Raw genomic sequence first — 21,622 nt, 5'->3', positions numbered from 1 at the left:
GAAAAATAGACGACCTAAATCTGAAATTCTAAAAATCAAAATTTCCTTAAGAATTTTAGTAGATCCTGATTCAAAGGTAAGCATACTAAAATGAAGTTTGAAAGTTTTAGTCACCATAAAAATCATATCCATGTTCATGGAACCATATCATTATGAATTGAGTGCATATCTTTGAACCATTTGCACCCAAAGCTATCACTCCGACCCCCACTTGCAAAAGACCCAAGCCACATTGGACAAACACAAGCACTTTACCCTCCAAATACAGTACACAAATTTTCTGGCCCCGCCAAAAAAATGAGAAAAAAAGCCCTAAAGCTACCCTTGGACTATAACCGACCAAAGCAACTCCCCTATCCCCCAATAAATATCCACTTGACTACTCCCAAGCCCCTCATCAATATACACAGACCAATGAGCAGGCACATTTGCCCTACCCTTCCCAAATGACACATTTGCCCCACCCACAAGACCGAGTCCCAAATTAAAATCCACACCAATTATTTGATCGAATTGTTGTGTGTCTAAATAAATTTTGAATTGTCTAGTTACTTATTCGGATAAATAAATCTCATATGAAATCTGTTATTCACAATTTGAACAGTTAATTGTTGTGAATTTTTATCCTCGGCTGCGTACCAGAGGCGGCGGAAGCTGGAGGGCATTTGATTCATTTTGCCTGGAGCCGAAAGTGTCGGTTACCCCCATTTACTCAAATAGGACCAAAAACCCAGTTAAATCGCACTTCCCAGGGCAGGTGCTCCCTCTGGCGGGTACGAAAACAAAGGCAAACACAAAAAGAAAATAGAAAAATAAAAAAAAAATTATAAAAAAAAAATATATATAAAAAAAAGACAAGGGACACGTACACACGCGCGCACACAACACACAAGCACACAAAAACTGAAATGCACGAAACCAGACCGTACAGTCTTAGAAAGAAAGAGCTTCCATTATTACAGTGAAACCCAAGCTCCCCCCTATCTTTCTGCTTCCTCGCGGCGAGTCTCGGCGGATCGAGCTCTCCGATCCTTCGAGAACATTCTAGGGGAAGTGTAGAGTTCTTGTAGGAACGTTCCCGTTTCGTTCCTGTATAGTTTCGGTAACCTGTACAGAACCCCGAAAATAGAATAAAAGAAACGAAACGCGTTTCGATGGAATTGTACGGTCGCAACCCGGCGAGAAATGGCTCCCAATCGGCTCAAAACCAGCAGGAGTGGGTTCCCTCCGGCGGCGAGACCGGGCTTGACGGTACCTATTCCCATTTCGCTTTTAGCATTCGAATTTTCGGTTTCGTTTGCGTTTAATTTTTTACGTTTTTGGTATTTGGATGTGGGAGTTTTTTCTAGGGTTTTTGCAATGTGGGGGGTTTGGTTAGGGTTTTGTGGTGATGGTGATAAGAGGTTTTTTTTTCTTTTTTTCTTTTTTCGGGTGAATAGTAGGGTCCATGTGGCAATTGGGGCTGAAGAGCAGCGAATTGTACCCGGAGCGACCCGGCGTGCCCAATTGCGTGTACTACATGCGAACCGGGTTCTGTGGATACGGTAGCAGGTGCCGGTACAATCACCCTCGTGATCGCGCCGCGGTAAACTACTCTTATCGTCTTAAATTATGTGCATTTGAATCGGTTTGTTGTGTTTCTTGGTGTTGTTTGGATGTTGTGTGTGTTATATGAACTGGATTTGAATTAGCAGCTGTTGTTAATGCAATGGGTTATGTAATTTAGTTTAATTATGCGCAATTGGAGTATTTTGGCAGGGTTGTGCACCAATTCTTTTAGGAAATTTTGTCGGAAACTTGGTATTTGTTTGTTTGCTTAAAAAAAATCTGAGGATAACGAAGGAAAATTTGCTTGGGCTGGGCATTGGCGTGATTTTTGTGTAATTGTGTCGGTGAAGTGGTGTTTTTTTTGTTTTATTCAGTGCCAAACAGCAAGTCTGTGATTCAGAGATTACTCGTTTTCGTTCCTTTGGATTTACTAGTGACCAGGATTAGAAAGTGTGGTTTCTAAAATGTAAATTGGGATTTATGCTGCTCAGGTTGCGGAAGCTGTAAGAGCTACAGGGGAGTACCCAGAGCGAGTGGGGGAACCTGCATGTCAGGTATACTATTGTGTAATGATTGATTGTAAAACCTTAAGTGAGCTTCTGGTGCATGATAACTTCTCAATGCAGATTCCTGGGAGATCTGCTTATAATTTTTATTATCTGGCTTGTATATTGTGAAACGATTTGTGTTCCTTTTATATTTCTTATGTCTGTTTCCTGATGTGCAGTATTATTTGAAAACTGGGACGTGTAAATTTGGTGCGTCCTGCAAATTTCACCATCCAAAACACGGAGGTGGATCCTTGAGCCAAGCTCCACTAAATATTTATGGATACCCATTACGACCGGTTTGACTTCCCTTCTTTTCATTCCCATGCTGCTTACACACAATCTAATATCAATGTGTCATGGCATCTTGAGTATACTACAATTGAATCACAAGCATTTGTTTCACAGGGTGAGAAAGAATGCTCCTATTATTTGAAAACGGGGCAGTGCAAATTTGGTTTAACTTGTAAATTCCATCATCCTCAAACAGCTGGTACCTCAATGCCAGCTTCTGCACCTCAGTTTTATCCACCGGTGCAGTCTCCTTCGCATCCTACACCTGACCAGTATGGCAGTGCATCCACCAGCTTGAGGGTGCCTAGGCCTCCGCTATTACCTGGTTCTTATGTGCAAGGGACTTATGGTCCTGTCCTGCTTTCCCCAGGGCTTGTTCCTATTCAGGGTTGGAGTCCTTATTCGGTATGCTACAAACTGCACTAGATGAGATTGAGATATGCCTAGAATTATGCATATTTTTTTTAATGTTATTGGCTTACTTGGTGCAGACACCTGTCAGCCCTGCACTATCTCCTGGTGCTCAGCCTGCAGTTGGAGCAACTTCTCTGTATGGAGTGACACCATTATCATCATCATCACCTGCACTTGGGCGACCTTATCCGTCATTACCCTCTTCTGCTGACCCTTCAAGCAGTAGCCAGAAGGAACAAGCATTTCCTGAGAGACCTGGCGAGCCTGAATGCCAGTACTATATGAGAACGGGGGACTGTAAATTCAGATCATCTTGCCGCTATCATCATCCTCGGGACCGGGTTGTTCCCAGGACTTTCCTTAGCCCCATTGGTCTCCCCTTGCGTCTGGTATGAAATAGTACTTGTCTTAGGCTAAGCACTTTTTTTCTTTTAATTTAATTTAATTCATCTTATCATTTTGTTGAACCAAGGTTTTGTGTTAGATGTTAGGTGTCATGAGTAGTAGGTTTTAGTTAGTTATTTGGTTCTTCACTTCTTATATGCCAACCATATTGATGCAAGGAGTAATTAGGTTTTCTTCCTTTTTAGTGAGTTTAGTTTGGCAATCATGTTTTGGTCATGAATGTTGTTTTTCTTAGAGAAGTTTTATGATTTACTATGGTCTGCTAATGAAAATCATCCTGTCATAGAGGGTCTTTGCTACAAAGTTATTGGTGTCATGATATGAGTAATTTGGGAACATGATTAATATAGCAGATTATACATTCTTAAGATTTTTTCTACTTTGGTTTGAAAAATGAGTACTTTTTTATAGGGAATCAAATATGTGAGAGAATATCAATATATTCAGAAAAATGTTTGACAGCTGCGGTTGTATCAAAGTCCTGAATAAAGTACCTTGGTATTGGTGGGTCTTTCAACGGCCTACTCTTTATAGAAGAGTTTGGTTATCAACTTCGTCATAAGTATGCCTTGTTGCCACCATGTATCTACCCTCCCCTTTCTTCTGTTGCATAGTAAATATGAATTGAACTCTATCAGGTGCAACATCTCTTGTGTACATCACAGCTGCCTTCGTATACTGTGTTATACCTCAAATTTGCTGTCAACAGATCATAATGTTGCGAGCATTATAAATGATGTTGCCTTCCATTTTCTGCAGCAATTTGTTTCTGCATTATTTTCCCTTTCCAATGTTGATATTGATATCTTGAACAGCTAGTGTATCACTTGCTCCTAACCATATTTTCATAATGCTGAGATGCAGAGACTTTGTAAATCAATATGCTTTTTCTTAGGGCATCATTTTCGTTTGTTTCATATTTTCCCAAAACAGGGGGCGCAGCCTTGTGCTTTTTACTTGCAAAATGGGCATTGCAAATTTGGATCAACGTGTAAATTTGACCATCCGATGGGGACAATGAGATACAGTCCATCTGCATCATCTCTCATTGATATGCCAGTTGCTCCATACCCAGTTGGGTCTTTCCTAGCTACTCTGGCTCCTTCATCCTCTTCTTCCGAGCTTCGGCCTGAACTGATTTCCGGGCCCCAAAGAGAATCTTATTCAACCAGAATGCCCTCTTCTGGCAATACCAGTAGTACAGTTGGCTTAATTTTTTCTCAAACTGGGTCAGCTTCACTCTCTGAAGTGCAACTTTCAAGTCAGATTTCTTCCCCTTTAAGCAGCGGCAGAAGCACAAGACAAAGTGGTGAGGTTCGTCGTTCAACCTAATGCAAAAACCTAATAGCCATTCTTCATTGTCTTCTGAATATGGTTTCAGCAGCATCATTATCCTTTCTATTTATAGATATCAGCAAGTTTTTAGTAGTCAATTATATCAATCAATTTGGTTTAGCTCACACTTGGACTCATCACATCTCTTTCTCATTTCCTTTGTATATTGTCATGAATATATCTATATACATTGTAGTATTTATACATTTTATGAAAGTGAGGAAGTATCTAAAGGTGTTTTACACTAGTTTGTACGTTGTGAATTCAGAAAGGTCTATGGTTGGGTGGGGATTGTATGTGAACCTTGAGGCTTTCCATGCAAGCCTCACAGGCACAACTCAACTTGGATTCGGATTTTCAACAATTTGCTGGCCGGATTGCAGTAAATGTGAGTCTCATCTACTCGGGCAGGTGGGTTTCATCGGAGCTCTTTCATAGCAAAACTTATGAAAATCTCTATCCAATTCAATCTTGCCCTTTATACCCTGCAAAAAACATGGGTCACATGGTCACATCAACAGGCGCTGCTTGTTGAATTTCTGCACCCTATCACAAAGCATTAAAAGCCCAGGTGACAATATCAACATGAATTGTCCAGAATTAAATGGTTAATGTAACATCATGATAGCATCAGAAAGCTGGATATTTCAACAATGCTTGTCCAGTATTCAAAATAGACGGCAAATGTTGTATAATTTTTTTTTTTTTTTTCCTTTTGTCTCAATTTGTTCAAAGCTGGTTTTTGAATTTGAATTCAGTTTACATGATCAGACATTGTCAATAGAAGAGCTACAATCACATAGAAATCCATGTCTTAAAGGATAAATGATTAAAGAAAGAAAATGAAACACAGAATTTACATGCTCCATAGGAGCAAACTGCTAATTTCAATCGAAAAAGAATAGGGTTACAATTTCTATATATTGTTTCCAATTAAAACCCTAACCTATTTCATTGGAATTCTCAATATATTCGCCTCCACTCCATAACCTATTATTTGATTTGGGCATAACAAACTAAAATTAAGCCGCAATAGGCAGCACGAGCTTCACTCGCTCTGCCCATATGACCATTATACTATTACTAGAGACCAATATATAATTATTCAGAATATAAGCCATCATCTCTAACAACATACATTCAATTCTAATTTTTTTTTTAAAATTTTTTATGGCTTCTTTTTTCCATAGCCTTTTATATACGGTCACATCATTGATTTTTATATCAATCAGCATGGTTTTCTTGTCTCTTTTTCTTTTCGGGTACACAAAGAAAGAAGGAAATTGTATTGAAAATTATCATACATGAATCAGATCAAGAATAGACAATAATAGTACGGAAAAAGATGAACAAAAAAAAGGGTACTTTCTTTCTTTTTGATGCTGACCAGAGACTGAAAAACGTATACAAAATCCCTTAGATGCTTTAGTTTTACAACATCAACAGATTGCAGACATGTATATAAAGAACCTTTATACCTTTCAGGAGTGTTTTTTTCTGATTTTAAAAACAAAAAACAAAAGCACATGCATTTGTTTATGTTTTCTTGCTTTTACTTTTACTTGTCATATATGTCTTTTCCCTAGTCTTTTGTTGCTTATACTTTTACTTGTTACTAGGGTTGTAAATGAAGTATGCTCGTTTCACAACTTATTCGTATAAACTCGACTTCAATTCGGCTGGTTTAATAAATGAGCTGATTATGAACATAAAAGTAAGCTAGATTATTAAATCAACTATATTAGTATAAATTCGTATATACAAATATAGTATACAAGCTCATATAAATTCGCGTAACTTTATTTTTATTATTTTTATAGTATTATTTTAATTTCATAATTAGAACATTTTAAGTAAAGATAAATACTATAATAGATATAACTTGAATTATTGTTATTGTGAGTCTTGATGTAGATATATGTATGTTTATGTGTATATATTAATGCATGTGTATGCATGTGCATAGTGAATTTATAAATAGGAAAATCATATATAAAATCTTTAGGTTAACGCGCTTTTATTAAAAACTTCCTGGATATTTTTTTAAAAAAATTTAGTCATTAGGTAACTCGAAACTACTAGAAAACTCCATACCGTCAATTTTTGTTAACTGCCGTTAGTTCACTTAAAACTCCCCGTTTTATCTGATTAAAATATTCATTTTTTATTAATTTAATTTAAAAATTTATATCTAAAAAAAAAAATTGAAGGTGGGGTGGCTCGAGCCACCCCAGGGGTGGGCAAACCACCCTGGGGTGGCTTACAGCCACTCTTGGCCACCCTTCAATTTTTTGTTTTTTTTTTAGATTTAATTTTTTAAATTAAATTAATAAAAAAATGAATATTTTAATTAGATAAAACGGTGAGTTTTGAGTGGACTAACGGTAGTTAACAAAAATTGACGGAAGGGAGTTTCTAGTAGTTTCGAGTTACCCAGGGACTAAATTTCCAAAAAAAAATACCCAGAGAGTTTTTAATAAAAGCGCGTTGACCTAAAGATTTTATATATAATTTCCCTTATAAATACTATAAAACATACATAGAAACTCAAGATTGGATTATTTAAGATCTAATTTAATTTGTTTGTTTAACTCGAATAATAAAATCTTAACAATAATTAATATGGATTTACGCAAAAAAAGAAGAAGAAGAAGAAGTTGACTTTATATAAAGAATAAATAAGGGAAAAATATAAAAAAGCCCCCCAAACTACTAGCCGTTTTCGATTTAGCCCCCTAATGTTCCAAAAGTGATAAAGTAGCCCCCTAAACTACCAAACTATTGTATTTTGGCCACTCTGTTAGTCAAAACAGTCAGTTTGGATGGAAACTGCAAAACGACGTCGTTTGTTACGGGTAAGTTACTACAATGCCCTTTTGGGAAAAATATAAAAAAGCCTCCCAAACTACCAGCCGTTTTCATTTTAGCCCCCTAATATTCAGAAAGTGATAAAGTAGCCCCCAAACTACCAAACAATTGCAATTTGGCCACTCCGTTATTCATTACCATCAAATATGATGAGAAATTTAAAACTACGTCGTTTTGGCAATGGTAAGTTACCAAAATGCCCTTTTTGAAAAAAAAATCATATTAAAACAAGCAAGCAAAACGTCGCCGTTTTGCTTGAAATTAGGGTTTCCTTACACTTACCAAAATGACGCCACTTTGGCAAGTGTTAGGAATTAAAAGAAAAAACCCTAGACCCCACGCAGGTGACCCACGAAAAAACCCCCAACCCTAGTTTATCTCTCTCCCCAAAACCGCCGGCCACCACGTCGTCTATCTCCGGCAGCCTGTAAATCTTACCCATAACTCAATCTTTTTATTGTATTTCATGGTATAGCTGTCGGATCGGTGTTGTTTATCTACGAACGTGGTTTTTTTGTTTGATTTCTACAATGGGTAAGAATTTTTCGGTGGCGCTTCGTAGCTAGTGGATGGTGTGGCCGGCGGTGATGGATGGTGGTGGCAGGGGCAGTCGGTTTTGAGAGAAAGAGAGAGAGGGGTGTTGCGTTTTTTTCACTTGAGGGAGAAGGTTGCCGGAGATAGAACGACGTGGTGGCCGACGGTTTGGGGGAGAGAGATAAACTGGGGTTGGGGGTTTTTTCTGCATGGGGTCTAAGGTTTTTTCTTTTATTCCTAACACTTATCAAAACGGCGCCGTTTTGGTAAGTGTAAGGAAACCCTAATTTCAAGAAAAACGGTGCCGTTTAGCGCGCTTGTTTTAATATGATTTTTTTTCCTAAAAGGGCATTTTAGTAACTTACCCTTGTTAAAACGACGTAGTTTTGAATTTTCCATCATATTTGACAGTAATGACTAACGGAGTAGTCAAATTGCAACTGTTTGGTAGTTAGGGGGCTACTTTATCACTTTCTGAACATTAGGGGGCTAAAATGAAAACGGCTGGTAGTTTGGGGGGCTTTTTTATATTTTTCTCAAAAGGGCATTGTAGTAACTTACCCGTAACAAACGACGTCGTTTTGTAGTTTCCGTTCAAACTGACGGTTTTGACTAACAGAGTGGCCAAAATGCAATAATTTGGTAGTTTGGGGGGCTACTTTATCACTTTTGGAACATTAGGGGGCTAAATCGAAAATGGCTGGTAGTTTGGGGGGCTTTTTTATATTTTTCCCAATAAATAAATTAAATGAGCAACTTATGAACAAGCTTGAGTTTGTTAGAAAGATAAATGAGTCAAATTTGAACAAATTATCTAATTCGGTGATAAGTTTGAGCTCGGCTTGGTTCGATTACAGCCCTACTTTCATCCATTTACCGTTTCAAGAAATTCTACACACGATGGGTTGCTGTTTTCTCGTGAACATTCATTCTCTTATTTTGACAGAAATGGTGAATGATGATTTCTTTTATTTGTCATCTTCTTTCATTTATTTATTTTTATCCTATGGTTTTGTCTTGATTCTCCTTACTGTGGATGATTTTTCTTTCTCGTTTTATATGCTCTGCTTGTTCTTATCAAATGTTGCTCTATTTGTTAATCTTTCTCGATTTAAATTTATTTTTGGGAAAAATATAATTTAGCCCCTCAAACTACCAGTCATTTTCATTTTTAGCCCCTTAATGTTTAAAAAGTGATAAGGTAGCTTCCAAACTATCAATCAGTTACAATTTGACCACTCTGTTAGTCATTACTGTCAAATAGGATGAAAAATTGAATACTATGTCGTTTTGGCAAGGTTAAATTACTAAATTGTCATTTTGAAAAAAAAAAAATCAATTTAAAAATGCCCCAAAAAACGACTTCGTTTAAAAAAAAAAAAAAAAGATGGTTACGGGTGGCTCGCCGGCCATGGGGGTAGCTGGGCGGCCACCCATAGGCTTGTGGGGTGGCCGAGCTTGAACTTGAAGAAATGGAGACCTTTCTATTCACCTCTGAATCAGTGAACAAGGGGCACCTAGACAATCTTTGCGATCAAGCCTGTGGTCCCAAACTAACCCATAAAATTCATCAACAAAATACTCTATACTCCAAAATACCCATGTTCCCTTTTCTTCCCTTACCCGTTTCTTCTTATCATTTCTTCTCCTTTTCTACGAGTTGAGACAGAGAGAGTGGACGAGCTAGTGTGAGAAAAATGGAGAACCAACCTGAGAGAGAGATCATCGTCGTGGGTTTTACACTTCAAAAATTCCAGCAAGATTTGAAAGAAGAATCTACTGAAAAATGGAATGAAACTTCACTCTTTATTCAGACTCAAAGTAGATTTTTACAATGATCAGTTTGAGATGATCAATCTCCTCACTACAGAAATCTACAAGCTATGCAACAGCTACTTCTAAACATACAAGCTGATAGCCAAAAGTCTAAATGAATTACAAAGCACAGGCCTTGGGCCTTTTATAGCAAACAAAACTATACAATAAGCCCAGCTGCAGAGAATTATTCCCAATCTAGTTAAAACCAACCCAACCACTCAAAGGCCCACGTGCGTTGACCCCCAAACAGCCATCGAACTGCCCAACCTCCAATTCGTTATTCTCCAACTAAGCTAACTATTCTCAACAGCTTAGCCCACATGTCCAATACCTGACTTGCACACATAACCTTCCACTTACTGAACTCGACAACTCATCTTCTTCTACCTTCTCCTACCTCCAGCACATAAGCCCCTCAAAAGAACTGTAACAAATACCCTTCTCCTCAAAACACCTTGCCCACAAGGTGTGGATGGGATGATTTCAACTGATGAAAAGCCTCCCAAGTAGCCTCTTCAGGGTTCTGGCCTTGCCAACTAACCAGTAGCTCAACCATTGCCAAAAACACCTATCCTCTTCCATACATAATGCAAGAAGCTAGACTGTGGGAGCTGAACCTAACTTCCAACGCCATCGGTGTTTGAAGAAAATGACATTCACAACATACACAATCAAATACTGCAACAAAAAAGGAGCTCCAGATGTGAATCGCCAACTTTTGTTCCATCTCCTCCATCAGAGGGCACTCTTGAACCCAGCACAATATCTTCTTCACAAATGCTTCCTTTGGATCAGCAGCTTGTTGGACTTCCTTCCTTGATTTTTTGACTTGTTCTATGGGCAGACCTAATGCTCATCTTCATGCTCAGGAACCGGATGTCCCCTCTGCAACTCCATGGATTTGATCTCTGGAATCATGGTAAAGTCATCATTGTTGTGAGTGTCATGATACTTGAGATGATCGAAGCTTTCTTCCATTTGATCGTCAACGCCCTTTAATGTGTCAAGCACCTTTTGGTTTGGCATGTTGTTCACTTCTTCTTCTTCAAGTTCTCGACAAATATTAAGTATATTGTCCAATTCGCAATTCATTTGACTGCAGTACTTGCGACTTTCCTCACAAAATTCTTCCATGTTCTGGCGAACTTCCTCATGATATTCCAGCATGCTTTGGCGAAATTCCTCATGCCATTCCTCTATTATTTGTGACACAGGGCCAATTCACTGTTGTTGCCGTCGGCTATAGATGCGTCCAGCAAAGCTCTAGTGCCAAGAAAGTGCTCTGATACCACTTGTTACACTCTAAATATTCTAGCAAGATTTGAAAGAAGAATCTACTGAAAAATGGAATGAAACTTCACTCTTTATTCAGACTCAAAGTAGATTTTTACAATGATCAGTTCGAGATGATTAGTCTCCTCACTACAGAAATCTACAAGCTATGCAACAGCTACTTCTAAACATACAAGCTGATAGCCAAAAGTCTGAATGAATTACAAAGCGCAGGCCTTGGGCCTTTTATAGCAAACAAAACTATACAATAAGCCCAGTTGTAGAGAATTATTCCCAATCTAGTTATAACCAACCCAACCACTCAAAGGCCCACGTGCGTTGACCCCCAAACAGCCATCGAACTGCCCAACCTCCAATTAGTTATTCTCCAACTAAGCTAACTATTCTCAACAGTTTAGCCCACGTGTCCAATACCTGACTTGCACACATAACCTTCCACTTACTGAACTCGACAACTCATCTTTTTCTACCTTCTCCTACCTCTAGCACATAAGCCCCTCAAAAGAACTGTAACAGTGGGTGGCTGAGCAACACCAAACCCTGTGGTCTCTGAGTTCAGAAATCGTTCCCAGTAGCTAAGAAGTTATGGTATTTTCCGTTTGGATCTCTTTGTGATTTATTGGGTCCTCTATTTTGGGATTCCTTGTTCTGTTAGGTAGTTATGATTGATTTTCAGTTGAGAATGGATTTAGGTTGTTTGGAGTATTTTGTTGATGAATTTTCTGGGTTAATGTTGTAGCTTTTGGGTATTTAATTTTGAGTTTTATCTGTCATTTTCCATCCTATTTGACGGTAATGACTAATGGAGTGACCAAATTGCAACTGGTTGGTAGTTTGGAGAGCTACTTTATCACTTTTTGAATATTAAGGGGCTAAAATGAAAATGGTTGGTAATTTAGGGGGCTAAATTATACTTTTCCCTTTATTTTTTGATGACTTGAATAGGCCCCTAGCTAATACTTTCAACCAAGAAACTAAAACAACCACAGAAGGTCTTATTATTCAATTATATGCATTCATTTTCCAAATTCTTTGTTAAATATGACATTTTGTAATTTTTTATTTTCTGGCCTAGACTCTGAGAAAACTCACTTGAAGGAAGTAGAACGGAAGTGAGTTTGACTTTGAATACAAGCCTCCAGGTGAAGTTGAGAGATAATTTTTTATTTTTATTTTGTGTAACATTTGTTTTCTAAGGATCATTATTTTTTATTTTATTAGTCCTAATTCTTGAAATTTGAGATAAAATTAGAAAGAAGCATTCTAAAATATAAAGTGATAGATTATTATTATTATTTTTTAAATATTCTTTGTATATTTATGTGAAAACAAATTATTACTTGATCGATCATATCTTATAAGAAATAGTTAGACAATAAATTATCACTGGAAAAGTATTCTAAATCCACTTCGATATCCTTACTAGGAGAGTATTATCTAAAGATCCATTGCGATTCTATGCAAATGATGGGAATCAAGTGCAATGAGATGGCACCCAAGTCTCATCATATTTGAACAAGTGTCTAGCCAGCCCGAGTAAGTGTCCGAGCTCTTGTTTGAGCTCGTACTGAAATAAGGTGAGGCCCAAGTGCCATCTCACATAAACTACTACTACTCATTGCAGGTGTTCAGACAACCCGCGTAAGTACTTGAACTCCTAGTAGAACAACTCATTGCACATGAACCATTCTCATTGTACCTTATCTAGATCCATATGCAAAAAGTGCAAAGAAACAAGTGATTTGGAGCACACGTGAGGATGAGCACATGGTCTTAGCGGGGGACAAGAAAAAATAAAAAAGCTTGGTTCCACTAAAGCTTTGATTTTGGCGTAAAGGCAGGTAAAAGTAGATGGGTTTATTTATTTATTTATTTTTCACTTTAATCCTTGTGGAAAAAGCTAACTTCAAATGAATTCTACTTGTAAAAAATGATGGCATTGGAAAAAAGCTTTGGTTCAAAGTAAAAACACTTTGAACAAAATAGCAGACATTCATTCATCTCAACCCATCCGGGTCACACTCATAATCCTCGTCAAACATAGTACAAAAAGATGCCTGAAACTGATGGGGCGTGGGGCTCTATGATTATGTGGATCCAAGTAGTCCGTACCCATTGACGACCCGTTAAATTACACAGGCCCATTTGTGAACTGTAAAGCCTCGGGGATTCTGTTCGGGCGTACGTACCAACATTTTCAACAAAGGTGGATCATGTGGAGGCCCATCTATAACCCTAGTTTGCAATTCCAACTTGGCAATTTCCACCCATCCACACCTTTTTTTTTTTTGATGAAGAGTTAATTGTAGTGGATTTCAATTTGGTTTTGCCTTAAGAATAAGGATTCGGTCTAATTGGTTGTCTGAATTACACACAATTTGAACAGTTTCCATAGAGAAGGCAAGTACGGGCCCATTAGTCCGAAAATTTAGACAATTAATTGTAAGAAATTCTTATCCATTTCTTAGGAAGAGTGTGAAATTAGTTCTAAAACAAATATTGTGGTTTTTTGTTGTTGCTGTTGTTGTTATCTTAATAATAAAATATCGGTCGGTCAAGTGCAAATACATGAATTAGAATTTTGAGAATGGCAATTTCTTTGAGAAAAAGATTTGTAAAAGATAAGACTTGGATCAATCCGTCTCTATAAGACTTGAAAACTTAATTAAGCATATAGAAAATGATAAATTTAATAATTTAATTTATATTTTAATACTTCTCTTTATGCATGGGCTCAAATTCTCCGTGAGACTCAACACGTGAAATATTTAATTGAAATTATGATAAATTATGAAATTAGGGTTCGAATTCAAGACTTTTACTTTAATACCATGTCAAATTAAATTCCTAACTATCCAAAACTCCAAAATTGATAAAAAAAAAAAAAATAATTTTAATCATTTAATTAATGCCCAACGAAACGAATATTAAATAACAATCCTTTAATAAACAATATCCTCTTTTAGATCCAACATTAAGTTGGTGAGGTGTGGTGAATGATCATCGTAGGATCATAATGATCCATGCAATCATCCTTGTGCATGCGATGTGTCATAATATATATTATGATCATGTTCCAGAAGATTCAAAAAAAAGAAAAAAAAAAAAAGAAAAAAGAAAAAAAAAGGTGGGCGCATATATTTATTTATTTATTTTCTGTACTCCATAATTGTGGCCACCACCTTTCCTCAGCTGTCCTAATGATTCAGATCCCTTTCACCAAACTAGCATAGTGTAAAAACAGAGAGAGAGAGAGAAAAAAATCATTTGGCCTCAAAAAATCGATGTCATAAAAAATTTTGAACCGTTGGATATGGTGCATAGTTCTAAATAAAAGTTGAAATTACAAATAAATAATTGATAGTTTAACTTTTATAAAGTTTTGGGTATAAATATTATATGAGCAATGCTAGGTACCATCTTTTTATCTTCCTAAATCATCTTGAAGCTGTTGTCGCTTCTAAAATCACCATTAAATTTTAGATTAGTCGTACTTGAATTTTGATCAAATGGTAATTTTGAAAGCCACATCAGCTTTAGAAGGATAAAACGATGGTATCTAGCATTATTCATATTATATAGCTCTCTCTGTAATTCACCTCTTATTTTTATTAGAGTTTTACAAATAATTCTTCAACGGGCCGTCCGCGTCTCAAAAAATTATGATACTTTTGATTATAGAGTTACTTAGAATCACATGTATAGAAAGTATTCATGGCCCTATTGAGACACAATAGATAAGCTTTGTCCAAGTTAAAAAGGGGGAAAGAAGAGCATTAGTTTACCTTACCCAAATAAAAATGATAAATGCTAAGGGTTAATGAGTTTCTCATATTTGGCTCATATTTTCTTACAAATTTAATAGATCAATCATTAGATTTGTAGGGTCCACATAAGTCCACAAATCTAACGGTTGGTTTATAAGATTAGATAGGTCAAATATTGACCCCTATCATTTTTTATTTATTTAATTTAATTAATTAATTTATTTTTAAGTAGGGAAAGTAGCTTTGGGAGGTTTGAGTAGACAGGTAGACAAGGTTATTCAGTCGGAGATATTTTTTGCCTTGTTTTGCTTCGGCAGGTTGCCAAAAGAATAAAAATAAAAAGGGTGATTCCGATCCAAGTTTATCACAAAAAAAGGTTGGTTCTAGGTATTATCATCATTTAACCTAGCTAGCAAAGAAAAGATTTTTGTCTTTTGCTCGAAAATAATGCACATGATTACCTGTAAATAATATTCTTAGGACATGACTTCTCATTTTGATGCAACTTATCCACTTTCAAGTTTGCTTGAATAATTGAACACCAAAAAATAAAAATAAATAAATAAATAAATAAAAATTGGCAGAAAGAAAAAAAAAAACAAAAGGTGGAGCAAGAAATACATTTAATTGCAATTTTTTTAGTCATATGACAGAAAGGCGTAATTGCACGAGATGATTTTTTTTTTTTTTAATTGGGTTGAAAAAATTATTTTAAGAATAAATGTCGGTTTATTAGACTGAGTTAAAGGAATCTTCTCTAATCAAAGTTAGAGAAAAAATTTCTTCAAAGGTATAACAAAATTCTAAAATAATTTGACCACTTGCCTACTTTTTTTTTAATAAGGATGGGAGAAATAAAAATAATAATAAAACTTAGGGCAACAAATATTTTAATAGAGGGAAAGTTAAGAAATGGTCCTCAAAATGGAATGATCTTAACCACATGATCAACCTTAACTTTTGCTGATAACCTAACACAGTCATTCAGCAATACAAAAGCTGGAAAATTGATGGGATCATCATTACACCTGATCGATGCAAATCTTAGGCCATGATTAATTCAACAGTTGTCACATGTAGGTGTACATACTAGCTAGCTACATGCTTCCATACACCGACTCTTACATATACATATATATATATATTCAAAAGCGTTCAATATATATATATGATGGTTATATTGAAGTAAGGTATATAATGAGTAATTCAACTTAAAAGGCCAAGTGGGTCACACGTCTTTATTGGCAGTACCCTTTTTTTGACCAGAAGTATTGTTTCCTTGGTTGTCTGTTATGGCAGAAATGGATCACTGGGATTGGTGTCCATGGCACAGAAATGTCAAAACAGTAGAAGTTGAGAGGAATCTGCTGCCTGCTGGTGAAATCAATAAGGTTTTTGGTGCTTAATTGTGATTGATTTTACAAAGAAAGGAGACAAAGTTTGGCTGTGAGGGAAACACAGGCAACATTTCCACTCATGTATGTGTACAGGGGTTCTCATTATAACATGTAATCCAACTCATCCTCTTTTAGTTTCCCACTTTAGTTAGCTTTACACATAATTTAAGACTTAATTTAAGCTAATCTTTTTGTGGGTAGCTTTCACTAGCCATGATTATAGCCCCCAAAAGCACTGCAACCCTTCAGGATTCCTGCAATTTCTCAAAGCCAAAACCATGTAAAAGGAGGCCACTCCCCTTACCTTTCACCGAAAAGTGCAACCACACCTGCATTTTCCCTTGACTTTAGATTAAGCACATTATAAACACTCATTAAGGTGTGTTTTAAAGTCATCACTACCCCTTTAGTCCAGCATGGCTTCTTGTGACTTTCATCTCAGTACTGCAGCTTTCTTTCCACAGCATGGCCTCCTGTGGCTTCTAACTGAAATGAGAGAGGTTGTTAAAACAGTTATTTTCTTGAAAGAGTGACATTTTATTTTCTAGAGCTCTTAGTGGGAATTTTAGGGAAGAAACTGCCAGTTTTTTTTGAAGAGATGGGTGTTGTTACCGTTGGTGATTTGAAGCCAAGCATATCAGGGAAGAGATCATTTCGTCCAAGTTCCAGCATAAGGCATGCCACTGAATGGTAATAATCTTCTCCTTCTTGGCTCTCTCTCAACAAGTTATTAGTTTGGTTTCATTCTATACATCCTTTTTTTCTACCACTCATACTTTGGCAAGTTGGAAATTCAAGCACATCAGTAAGTAAAAAGGCAGTAAATATTATGATAAAATTTCTAACTAGCAATGCAAAGTGCAAGGATTTGTAGAGTAGAAGGGAAGCAAACCAGACATGTTATGAAGTTTATCAATAAATGTTGAAATTTAAGTTGAATCATCATTTTTACAGCATTACCAATAATAGTAGATCTGATCACATTCAACCGCATTCTGAAGGTTTAAACATTGCAGCAACTGAGTTATTTGAATTTTACTAGGTTATCATGCACTTTTTTCTAAACCACATATGACAATTCATGTTTGCGTAACGAGACACGAATACAAGATTAAACAAATCAAACCCATAACACGCTAATTTATGTTGGGTTCGTGTTGAATTTACGAGTCGTGTTGCGAAATACCAGCCATATTTTGAATATTCAGAGTCTGGTCGTGGTTGATGAACAAATAAGCAAAAAAAAAAAAAGAAAAAAAAAAAAAGCCCTTTTTGTGGTATTCCTCATATTTTCCAAAATAGAGCCTTTTGGTATATGTCAAACAATATTGTGATAGGCTTCAATTTCTCATTAGCTAAAGCCAGAGCCCCCTACAACTTTATGGAAGAAAACAACACTTCTTGATAGCTACACCACAGAAAAGGTAAGCAGGATTATGACAGATTAACCTGTGACCTTGACCCTGAAAACCTTATATATATGACAGCTGCACGAGGGTGTGCTGATAAATGTCCATATTCTATAATGCACTCAGCACTATCAACATCCTCAACTGCAATTAATGTTTGCCGGGTAATAATTTCTGAATTTTCACTATCCATAAGTCCCTAGACAAGTACGGGCAGGCCGTATAAGAGTTCATTGAGGATGACAAACCTTCTGCCTTAATTTTCAGAACACAACAACCGTAGATCCCTATCAATTTAATCCAAGAGGGTCCCATATGGCTGCCGCCAGATCTCTCCAAGCCAGTAAACCACAAAGATTTTTTTTTTATTTTTTTTATTCAGTTTTAACCATTCACGAATCTAACCATATAATTGAGTCATAATTATCCCATCTGGGCCATCCAAGTCGAATCATGTAATCAAGATGGATCACACTGTCCTTAGATTTAAGGTGTCATGGGGATGCAAATTAAGTTTATGGTAGAAGAAGCTCCAGAACAGTTTCTAAAGTATTGGCACTATCAAACATGTATGCTTTCAAGCATTTTCTTTCTTTGAAATTCTTTTGTCTTTCTGCACTGCTAAATCATGCAGTTTTCTCTCTTTTCAGGCCAATATCTGATGTTTCTAGCGATCTTACTGTTGAAGTTGGAGCCTCAAGCCTTGCCCTTCATAAGGTACACATTAGTAACACTTTTGAGCTGCCAAACATGAACCTGTTTGCGCATTTTCGATAAAACTCAAACTTCATTCCTTTTTGAGATAACTTGAAGCTGCAGATTCATTACAACAATCTCCATAGAAACATATTTGGCTACTAGTAATGAAACTAAAAAGAAATCTTGATAATCAGAAGATCTTTTGTGAAATTGATTTTAAACTTGTAAGTGTAGTATTAATGAGATTAAAGTAGTGGATAGAAGGAAAAGAGAACTTCACTTCTGGAAGCTTTTAGTCATCTGGTCATGGTTCTTTTGCAGTTCCCTCTAGTTTCTAAGAGTGGAAGAATTCGGAAACTGCTGTTGGAAGCAAAAGATTCAAAAGTTTCACGCATAAATCTTCCTGCTGTTCCCGGTGGACCAGAGGCATTTGAACTAGCTGCAAAGTTCTGTTATGGAGTAAATGTTGAGATTACACTCTCAAATGTAGCTATGCTACGATGCACAGCTCATTTTCTGGAAATGACAGAGGAATTTGCAGAGAAAAATCTGGAAAGTAGAACTGAAACATATCTAAAGGAGATGGTGCTCCCCAATATATCAACCTCAATATCTGTTCTTCACCGTTGTGAAAGCCTATTGCCAATATCAGAGGAGATCAACCTGGTCAGCAGGCTTATCAATGCAGTTGCAAGTAATGCATGCAAAGAGCAGCTCACCTCAGGTTTGTTAAAACTTGATCACCATAACTTCCCGACAAAATCTATCCCAAACATGGAACCAGAAACACCAGCAGACTGGTGGGGAAAATCACTCACAGTGCTTAATCTTGATTTCTTCCAAAGGGTTCTGTCAGCAGTAAAATCCAAGGGTCTAAAACAGGATTTGATTAGCAAAATTTTGGTAAACTATGCCCATAATTCTCTTCAAGGACTCGTTGCCAAGGACCCCCACCTGGTCAAAGGAAATCTCTTGGATTTGGAATTGCAGAAGAAGCAAAGAGTCATTGTTGAAGCAATGGTTAGCTTACTACCAACACAATCAAGGAAGAGTCCTGTTCCAATGGCATTTCTTTCAAGTTTGTTGAAAACAGCGATAGCTGCATCAGCATCTACTTCGTGCAGATCGGATTTGGAGAGGCGAATTGGTCTGCAACTAGACCAGGCAATTCTAGAAGACATTTTAATACCCACAAATTCACATGGAAACAATCACAGCACACTTTATGATACAGATTCAATCTTGAGGATATTCTCCATGTTTCTGAACCTTGACGAGGATGATGATGATGATAGTCACTTGAGAGATGAAAGCGACATGGCATACGACTTTGACAGCCCTGGATCTCCTAAACAAAGTTCAATTCTCAAGGTATCAAAGTTATTGGACAATTATCTTGCAGAAGTTGCACTAGACTCAAACTTGCTGCCATCAAAGTTCATATCACTAGCAGAACTGCTTCCAGACCATGCTCGTGTAGTAAGTGATGGATTGTACAGAGCTGTGGATATCTTCCTCAAAGTAAGCTACTCTCTCTCTCTCTCTCTCTCTCCCCTAAGCAACTAAACAACATACTATACTTGTATTTAGATCTTTCTTTTTCAAGGTTTTTGGTTAAATCACCATTACTGAGGCATGGTTCGAACTCATAACCTCTACTCTAATACCATGTTAAATCATCATTTGTTTTAAGAATTTAAGCTGATAGGAAATGGTAGACTTAATCATTTGATTAATCATACTACACATTTTAGATCTTTCTTTTAAAGGTTTTTGTTAAATCACCATTACGGAGACGAGGTTCAAACTCAGGATCTCTGCTCTAAAACTATGTTAAATCACAGTTTGTATTAAAAGCTTAAGCTGATCGAAAATGGTAGACATTAATATTCTAACAGTTCTTATTACAGGTTCATCCAAATATTAAGGACTCCGAGCGCTACCGACTTTGTAAAACAATTGACTGTCAGAAACTATCCCAAGAAGCCTGCAGCCATGCAGCACAGAATGAAAGGCTACCTGTGCAGATGGCTGTGCAAGTGTTATACTTTGAACAAATCCGGCTTCGGAATGCCATGAATGGGAATCACAACCAGTTCTTCTTCGGCGCAATCAATGGCCAGTTCCCTCAACGATCAGGCAGTGGTGCTGGAAGTGGAGCCATCTCACCAAGAGATAACTATGCATCAGTGAGAAGGGAGAACAGAGAACTGAAGCTTGAAGTTGCAAGAATGAGAATGAGGCTAACAGACTTAGAGAAGGACCATGTCTCCATGAAACAGGAGCTTGTAAAGACACATCCTGCCAATAGGCTATTTAAATCATTCACCAAAAAATTAAGCAAGCTGAATTCCCTGTTTCGGATTAATGGCATAAAGCCTATAGGAGGTAAGGCTCACTCAGAGAGTCGATTTCCATTTCAGAAGAGAAGGCGTCACTCAGTTTCATAAACTTTGTGTAAATGTGTAGAATATAATATATATGCATGAGTGTATAGTGTAATATATATATATATTTAGTGTGATTTTGTGTATTGATCCTGGGTTTACTGTGTTCAGTGAGATCAATGCCTTGACTTCTCCATGGGCTATGAAGGGCAGGAACTCAAATCAAAATTTGTATGCAAGAGGTATGTCCAGAGGTGTGAGGATTTTTAGAATATTGAAATAGAATTCAAAAAAAAAGTTCTTTTGTAATATGAAATTTTTCATGGTTTTAGTTTCATTATATATAGCAACTCTTGATGTCATCTATACTTGCAGAAATTGCTGAGCTTTTGTTATGGAATGTTGACATCATATTTGAAAATAGCACAATATTCAGCTAGATGAAAGTTTCCTCTAATGTTCAAACATTAAAATGATTTGATCTATTGCAATGACAAACAAAAGAGGTTTCTTTATGTCTGAAGAAGAGATTGGAATTTTCAAGCAGAATACATATGTTACTCTTACATAGAGACTAATTGTAAAATAACTTTTTAGGAAAACTTTACTTACCTTCCACAATCTTTTATCACTTTTGCAATTGTACCCTTAAACTTTAAAAAGTATCAATTTAAAGTTACCATCTTTCAGAAGTTTACAATGTCAACCCTTTTCGTTAAAATTTAGCGTTAAATCAAATAATTGATAAGTAAAATCCCCTAAATACTTTTAAGATATTTATAAAATTACAAAAATACCTTGAATTTGAACTAAAATATTTTGGGGATTGCCCTGTCTCTGATAAGATTTAACACTAAATTTGGACGGAATTGTTGGCATTTCAAACTTTTGAAAGATGTATGGTAA

The 21,622-nt window shown here is 36.6% G+C and overlaps 2 protein-coding genes across 6 annotated transcripts; both read left to right on the top strand.

Moving 5' to 3' along the window:
- Positions 1–891: 891 nt before the first annotated feature.
- On the top strand, positions 892–5,293 carry LOC132171643 (zinc finger CCCH domain-containing protein 32). 3 transcript variants are annotated; one of them, XM_059583016.1, is made up of 8 exons: positions 892–1,251; positions 1,443–1,585; positions 2,040–2,102; positions 2,276–2,395; positions 2,505–2,795; positions 2,882–3,193; positions 4,143–4,523; positions 4,813–5,293. In XM_059583016.1, the coding sequence occupies exons 1-8, from the start codon at positions 1,155–1,157 to the stop codon at positions 4,843–4,845; spliced, it is 1,440 nt and encodes a 479-aa protein (XP_059438999.1). In that variant the 5' UTR covers positions 892–1,154; the 3' UTR covers positions 4,846–5,293. The 3 variants fall into 3 exon arrangements, with proteins under 3 accessions (XP_059438999.1, XP_059438998.1, XP_059439000.1); XM_059583015.1 differs by having other exon boundaries at positions 1,440–1,585; XM_059583017.1 differs by lacking the exon at positions 4,813–5,293 and having other exon boundaries at positions 1,440–1,585; positions 4,143–4,791.
- Positions 5,294–16,484: 11,191 nt separating this feature from the next.
- On the top strand, positions 16,485–21,194 carry LOC132171548 (BTB/POZ domain-containing protein At1g03010-like). 3 transcript variants are annotated; one of them, XM_059582896.1, is made up of 5 exons: positions 16,485–16,911; positions 18,281–18,347; positions 18,651–19,850; positions 20,228–20,717; positions 20,888–21,194. In XM_059582896.1, the coding sequence occupies exons 1-5, from the start codon at positions 16,820–16,822 to the stop codon at positions 20,902–20,904; spliced, it is 1,866 nt and encodes a 621-aa protein (XP_059438879.1). In that variant the 5' UTR covers positions 16,485–16,819; the 3' UTR covers positions 20,905–21,194. The 3 variants fall into 3 exon arrangements, with proteins under 3 accessions (XP_059438879.1, XP_059438878.1, XP_059438877.1); XM_059582895.1 differs by having other exon boundaries at positions 20,240–21,194; XM_059582894.1 differs by having other exon boundaries at positions 20,228–21,194.
- Positions 21,195–21,622: the final 428 nt, after the last annotated feature.

Source organism: Corylus avellana, chromosome ca2, assembly GCF_901000735.1.
Source record: "Corylus avellana chromosome ca2, CavTom2PMs-1.0".
NCBI lineage: Eukaryota > Viridiplantae > Streptophyta > Magnoliopsida > Fagales > Betulaceae > Corylus > Corylus avellana.
The sequence above is the reverse complement of the archived record's forward strand: the minus strand, read 5'-3'. Positions and strand labels throughout refer to the sequence as shown.

Excerpts from the sequence above, each read along its gene's own strand:
- LOC132171643 (XM_059583015.1), top strand. The coding sequence starts at position 1,155 with ATGGAATTGTACGGTCGCAACCCGGCGAGAAATGGCTCCCAATCGGCT. Across the intron at positions 2,796-2,881 it reads AGGGTTGGAGTCCTTATTCG|ACACCTGTCAGCCCTGCACT; the intron begins GTATGCTACAAA and ends TACTTGGTGCAG. Across the intron at positions 3,194-4,142 it reads TTGGTCTCCCCTTGCGTCTG|GGGGCGCAGCCTTGTGCTTT; the intron begins GTATGAAATAGT and ends TTCCCAAAACAG.
- LOC132171548 (XM_059582894.1), top strand. The coding sequence starts at position 16,820 with ATGGGTGTTGTTACCGTTGGTGATTTGAAGCCAAGCATATCAGGGAAG. Across the intron at positions 18,348-18,650 it reads CAAGCCTTGCCCTTCATAAG|TTCCCTCTAGTTTCTAAGAG; the intron begins GTACACATTAGT and ends GTTCTTTTGCAG. Across the intron at positions 19,851-20,227 it reads CTGTGGATATCTTCCTCAAA|TTCTTATTACAGGTTCATCC; the intron begins GTAAGCTACTCT and ends ATATTCTAACAG.